This window comes from Podarcis tiliguerta (assembly GCF_965153285.1).
Source record: "Podarcis tiliguerta genome assembly, chromosome: 10".
Taxonomy (NCBI): Eukaryota; Metazoa; Chordata; class Lepidosauria; order Squamata; family Lacertidae; genus Podarcis; species Podarcis tiliguerta.
This window is the reverse complement of record NC_139543.1, coordinates 70,068,234-70,074,839: the sequence shown is the minus strand read 5'-3', so window position 1 is coordinate 70,074,839 and position 6,606 is coordinate 70,068,234. Positions and strand designations below refer to the sequence as shown.

The 6,606-nt window shown below is 50.1% G+C and overlaps 1 protein-coding gene across 2 annotated transcripts in view; it reads right to left on the bottom strand.

The window, feature by feature from the left end:
- Positions 1-3,059: 3,059 nt before the first annotated feature.
- CALU (calumenin) overlaps positions 3,060-6,606 on the bottom strand; it is a 28,772-nt gene continuing 25,225 nt past the window's right edge. For both annotated transcript variants that reach the window (XM_083402400.1, XM_083402399.1), the window contains exon 7: positions 3,060-5,722. In XM_083402400.1, coding sequence (XP_083258526.1) covers positions 5,618-5,722 — 105 coding nt within the window. In that variant the 3' untranslated portion in view covers positions 3,060-5,617. The remainder of the gene's footprint in view (positions 5,723-6,606) is intronic.

The following is a 6,606-nucleotide window of genomic DNA, read 5'->3' as shown; positions in this document are numbered from 1 at the left end:
TTGGAAGTGTTGGGGACTGAGGCTGCGCCCTTCTGCATGCAGTGCAGCTGTTCTGCCACTGAGCTTTGACCCACTCCAAGTAGAAACCCAGGACGCTTGCCTCTCTCGAGTCAGACCAAGTGGTCCATCTCGACAGCATTGTCTGCACAGACTGGCAGCATCTCTCCCAAGATTTCAGGGGAAGTTTCTCTCTACCTGGAGTTGCCTTCAGGGATCAAACCTGCGACCTTCTGCATGCAGAGCAAACGCTCTCCTCCACTGAACTGCACCCCTACTCGCAAGGAATACGACCAATACCCGCTCTGCACATGGCTGGGGTAGGAATATATGATGCGCAGAGGAAAATCTTAGGAGAAGGGTCCAGGGCAGGGAATGAGTTGGACGCAGGCTTGGGTTCGAATCCCAGCTCTGGCATAACCCTGGGCACATGAGTCTCCCAGGGCACTATCCTAGTCTACCTCGCAGGGATGTGACTAGCAGCTCTGTGTTGAGAGAGTTGAATCCCAAGCACTAACAAGATCAATACACCTAGTTTCCAGAAAACTTTCAACTCTTTAAATTATCTAGCAGCTTGGTGGGCGGGGGCGTCTAAAGGGTGATGCAAGATTTGGTAACAATGCTTTTATTACTGTCAGTAACCCCGTCACTTATCCTGCATTGCAAGGGGTTGGACCAGACAATTCTATGATTCGAACCCAGCACAACATCCTGCGTGTTATTATCCTGGTACCCAGGATGCAAAGTAGACGAGTAAGTTACAAAAGTCTGGCGAATCCGAAGCCTCGATTATAATCTCCCGATAATGGACAGAATCTGTTCTTTCCTCCCAATGCAGAAGGTATTTTTTTAAAAATATATATAAATATACAAAGCATGTATAAAATTCACAACGGAACCTACCACGGCTTGTATATCTGCCTTTCCACTTCTGTGACTTTGCTTTGAAATAGAATCCAAGGACCTGAGACAATAAATCCAATGCAAACGTTTCAATGCAATGCAACTTGGGAAAGGAATTGTGGTGTGCTTCGCAAGATGGTTGAAAGTGACACACACACACACACACACACACACACACGAGACCTGCAAAGAGCAGGGAAATGGCCAGGTTTATGCTTTCCGATAATCAGGGGGCTGCAGTTACACCTTCTCAGGCTCCAAATTTCACAGAACACCTACCATATTTTTTGCTCTATAAGACTCACTTTTTCCCTCCTAAAAAGTAAGGGGAAATGTGTGTGCATCTTATGGAGCGAATGCAGGCTGCGCAGCTATCCCAGAAGCCAGAACAGCAAGAGGGATTGCTGCTTTCGCTGGGCAGCGATCCCTCTTGCTGTTCTGGCTTCTGAGATTCAGAATCTTTTTTTTTCTTGTTTTCCTCCTCCAAAAACCAGGTGCGTCTTGTGGTCTGGTGCGCCTTATAGAGCAAAAAATACGGTATTTAAATCACATAGGTAGATCTCTGTGCCTATTAAATCAAAAGGACACAACAGGGTGCTGGATCAGGCCAATGGGAAACACACAGGCAGGATTCGATCACAGGAGCCCCCTCTCCTCCTGCGGTTTCCAGCGACTGGTATTCAGAAGCATTGCTGCAGAGCATAGACACCAGGGTTAGTGGTCACCATCCAGTGGGAGGAAGTTCCAAAGTTTAACATTCAGCTTCGTTGGCCATCCACGAGTTCTGGTGATACAAGAAACTTTTCTCTCTCCATTTCCTCCACACCAGGTGTAATTTTATACAGGTCTAGGGACGCAGGTGGCGCTGTGGTCTAAACCACTGAGCCTCTTGGGCTTGCTGACTAGAAGGTCGGTGTTTCGAATCCCCGCAATGGGGTGAGCTCCCATTGCTCGGTCCCTGCTCCTGCCAACCTAGCAGTTCGAAAGCACGTCAAAGTGCAAGTAGATAAATAGGTACCACTCCAGCAGGAAGGTAAATGGTGTTTCCGTGGGCTGCTCTGGTTCGCCAGAAGTGGCTTAGTCCTGCTGGCCACATGACCCGGAAGCTGTACGCCAGCTCCCTCAGCCAATAAAGCGAGATGAGCGCCGCCACCCGAGTTGTCCGCAACTTGACCTAACGGTCAGGGGTCCCTTTACCTTTTACAATTGGTTAGAGCATGGCGTTGACAACGCCATGGTTGCGGGTTCGATCCCTGTATGGGGCAGTTGGGTATTTTGGGGTTGGACTAGCCTCCCCCAAAAAAGCTCAGCAACTTAGGGCCATTCCCCCCAAAAGGTCAAAAACCTAGGGTCTTCTTCCCCAAAGAAAGCTCAACAACTTTGGTCAAACCTAAGTCCCCTGCCCTGGGTAGGATCACTGCTAGTTTTTTTATAGTGGGAGTAGATTGCAGTTTCTTGGGAGTTGGACATGCCTGGACTAGATGATACCCAGGATGCCTCCCAACACATATGATTCTACGACTTAAAAATAAAGAGAGGACTAGTTGTGTTTAAAGGGACGTGGGTGACACTGTGGGTTAAACCACAGAGCCTAGGGCTTGCCGATCAGAAGGTCAGCGGTTCGAATCCCCACGACGGGGTGAGCTCCCGTTGCTCGGTCTCTGCTCCTGCCAACCTAGCAGTTCGAAAGCACGTCAAAGTGCAAGTAGATAAATAGGTACCACTTCGGCGGGAAGGTAAACTGCATTTCTGTGCGCTGCTGTGGTTCGCCAGAAGCAGCTTAGTCCTGCTGGCCACATGACCCGGAAGCTGTACGCCGGCTCCCTCGGCCAGTAAAGCAAGATGAGCGCCGCAACCCGAGTCATCCGCAACTGAACCTAATGGTCAGGGGTCCCTTTAATTTTACCTTTTTAGCTGTGTTTAAAGAAGAGGGGGTCTGTCAATCACCAGGAACCTCTCGTAGTTGGGAGAGGAATGTAGATGTGCTTCTTCAAGCCCTGTTTTGTCACCTTCCTGGAGGTGCCTCTCGATGCCACGCTGGGAGGGATTTCGAGCGAGAGGCGGCCTTGGGGCTGAAGCGCAGGCCAGAGTTTGTAAGCAAAGGAGGGAAGACTCTCGAAGCCCACACGACAGCACGAGCAAAGATACAGAGCCGCGAGGGATGTAAACAGTTTTTATTAAGACACCATCTTTATGTTGTACATTATATAAAACTCCATTTACACTCTACCAAAAAAAAGAAAAGTCTCCTAAAAAGGTGGACCATGAAGAGCTTTGGGGCATGCGAATAACGAGTTTCTGTGGCCACCAGGTTCATATCTGCTTTGATAATAAAGATTGTGCAAGGAGGTAACACGGCGGAGTATAAAAATCAAGATACACGTGGCAGAAAGCCCCGACTCAGAATTCTGCTTCGGCCATTTTTTTTCTGCAGTGGGGATGAAGTTTTTTTTTTTGTGTGTGTGTTTTTACAGCACACATCTGCACAGCAGCACCCCTGAAACTTTGGCTCATCAGTGCTAAAAAGAAGCATCACAGGCATACGTCCCCAAAGGTACCTGCTCCCGATATCGCTCACGCCAACAGAGCCAGCTAGGTTGCATGCGCACACAAGCAAACACCCCCAAATCGCTGCCAAATCTGCCGGTCAGAATTTCCGGGGGGTGCTGGTGGGACATAGGCTACAGGGGAGAAGAGGGGGCTTTTGCTTCAGAGTGAAAAAATGCAAGCGTGGGAAGGAAAATGCAACTGTGGCGCAATGCACCTTTGTTAGTGTTCAGCAAAGAAACGAGGAATGCCCCGCTGTTGTGTTATGAGCGGAAGCCCAGGCACACGACACACTGATCTTACGAAACCCTGGATTCTTTCAACGCCTGGTTTCATGAGCATTGCTTTCCTGTTCCCGGCACCAAGTTTATTAACTAAGAGGAAGAGGTTAGTTGGAATTGACAGGTGTAGGTAGTGTTTTGAAGATTTCTGCCCTTGGAGCTGTCCTGGCTCAAAGGAAATTTGGGGGCAGGGAACTCTACCAAACCACTCATGATTATGAGAGTTATTTAGTGCAGGCCAGAGGCAGAGGTTGGCCTTTAGTGTTCAAGAGGCTCGCAGGGAGAGGTGTCTTAAGAGCATAAAAGCAGGCTATCTTAGCCTGCTGCCCTCCAGACATTTTGGATGAAAAGCTCTGGGACCGTCACGCAAAACCTTTGGAGAGTAGCAGGCTGAGGAAGACAGGCCTGAAACTCTGGGACCAGGTCTCAGCAGTCGTGCTGAGCACTGATCACATTCTCATTCAACGGGCTTGCCATTCCTGGTGGGATGGACCCAGAAAACCTGCATGAGCAAACTGGTCCTAGCATGGGAACTTGAGAGCGTCAGCTTCAAAAGGCCGAGATCCCCACATTGCACCCTGGGACCCGAGAGGAAGAAGAGAGGGCGTGTGGTTTGCCTTTTTTGAGGTCAGGAGAAGGCCCTCACCCAGGCAGACTAGGCAGCTGGGGGCTTGGAAGCCCACCGGGAGATCAGAACACTGCTTGGGGAAGGTCTTTAATACTGCACACTGCTGCTGAATTCGCCATGCATTTTGCATAAAGGACACGGATTCCCTCTCTACTTTTGGACGCACGCTTTCGCACCGGGGTTCCTTTTTGGCAGGGAAGCCTGATTTTAAAAAAGAAAAGGTAAAGGCACTTCAAAAATGAAGGACTTCCATGTGTATCCGACTGCCACATTATCCTCCTGGCCTGCTTGACACCCGTGCGGCATTCGCCCACTTAAGGCACCAGCGGCTCACTGCTCTCAGCAGAGGCAGGCCCAGGCAAGCAGCAAACTGAACCAGGAAGATAAAAGGTGGAGATGATTTGGCTATCATAACCAAGTCGGGGGGGGGGGGTGCCCTGAATGGAGGGTTGTAGCAGCACTGGCCAAAGTCCTCTACCCCATCTGCAAGGGGGCTGGATGATCCCAGCTCCTGGGGGCAGCAGAAACACCAGGAATTAATACTTGGGGCGAAGCAGGGATGCCACAACTCCTCTTGTTGAAGGGTGCCATAACGTACAGCCTTCGGCGAACCTTCCTAACTCAGGTGTGGGAGGTGCATTGTGGGAAAATCCTCTTTCACTGAAGAGGGTAACAGTAGTAGGTTGAACTGGAAGCATCTGCTGTTGAAACTCTCTGCTAGGCCCTTTGAAATGGGCTGGAGGCAATCACCCCAGTTCAAAACAGTAATAGGGGGAAGAAACTAGAACACGGAAGCTTTCTCGTGTGTTTTTCCATGGCCCTCCTTGTTCTCTGGCATTTTGCGATTGGGTTTTGTAGCTAGGCACACACTCACACACTCACAGGGGGAGGTCAGTTAGGGGGAGCTAGTGTTGCTCTAGGGCTAATGTTTCAGGATATGCATTCTTCATCTCACACGGGACCAAAAATAGAATACAAAAATAAAACAGAACTTGTTAGACAAAAGAAAAATTAAATCCAAAAATGCAAATCTATAAAACAAAACAACCCATTTGTTGCAAGTTAAAAGTTGCTTGTCAAAACACTGAGCTCCCGTCCCCACGGGAACAAGTAGCAAAGGAAGGACGGGAGAGGTTTATTCTCGTTTTTTTCCACGTTGTTGCCTGAAACTGCCAGTCTCAGTAGCGAGAGAGAGTTCTTCGCGTTATTCCGGAAACCGTAAAAAATAAATTACTTTCTTCCTCCTTTCCTCCTCTCTGGCTTAGAACTCGTCGTGTCGTACTAAGGCTTCCCCAAAGTCCGTAGCCTGGCTGCCCACAAACAAGTCGTACTTGTCCACAATTTCTTCTTTGCTGAGTTTGCCATCCTAAAGAACAAAAGGAGAACTCAGGCGCTTGGGCAACTATTCCTAATGAGTCCTAAGGAATGTTTAAGAGGGACAATCGCCCAAGACATTCCCGCAAGCAAACCCTGTCGAAATAAATGGAAGCTCTTGTGTGGTTTGTGGGACGCGGGTGGCGCTGTGGGTTAAAGCCTCAGTGCCTAGGGCTTGCCGATCGAAAGGTCGGTGGTTCGAATCCCCGCGGCGGGGTGCGCTCCCGCTGTTCGGTCCCAGCGCCTGCCAACCTAGCAGTTCGAAAGCACCCCCAGGTGCAAGTAGATAAATAGGGACCGCTTACTAGCGGGAAGGTAAACGGTGTTTCCGTGTGCGGCTCTGGCTCGCCAGAGCAGCGATGTCACGCTGGCCACGTGACCCGGAAGTGTCTTCGGACAGCGCTGGCCCCCGGCCTCTTTGAGTGAGATGGGCGCACAACCCTAGAGTCTGTCAAGACTGGCCCGTACGGGCAGGGGTACCTTTACCTTTACCTTGTGTGGCTTCCATTCATTTCAACCGGAGCTGATCAGGAGAACGTCTCAGAGGACTGGGTTTCTATTTAGCTGCAGCAGCCTGATAGTTGACATACGGAGCAGGGAAGGAACAGGTCCCTGCCCCAACAGGTATACAGTACGAAGTGTACAAGAGAGGGCTGGGATTTTCTCCAAGGAGGAGATATGAGCTTCCATCCCTGGCAACTCCAGGTAGGGCTGGGAGGAACCCTGTCTAAAATCCTGCAGAATGTGTGTCAGTCCATGCAGACAGTACTGAGCTGGATGGACCAATGGAATGAGTCAGTACAAGGCAGCTTCCTAGGAACTGCGGCCTGGTCCCCTGGGATCTGCTGAGACAGGCCTCTCGGCACCTGGGCCTCA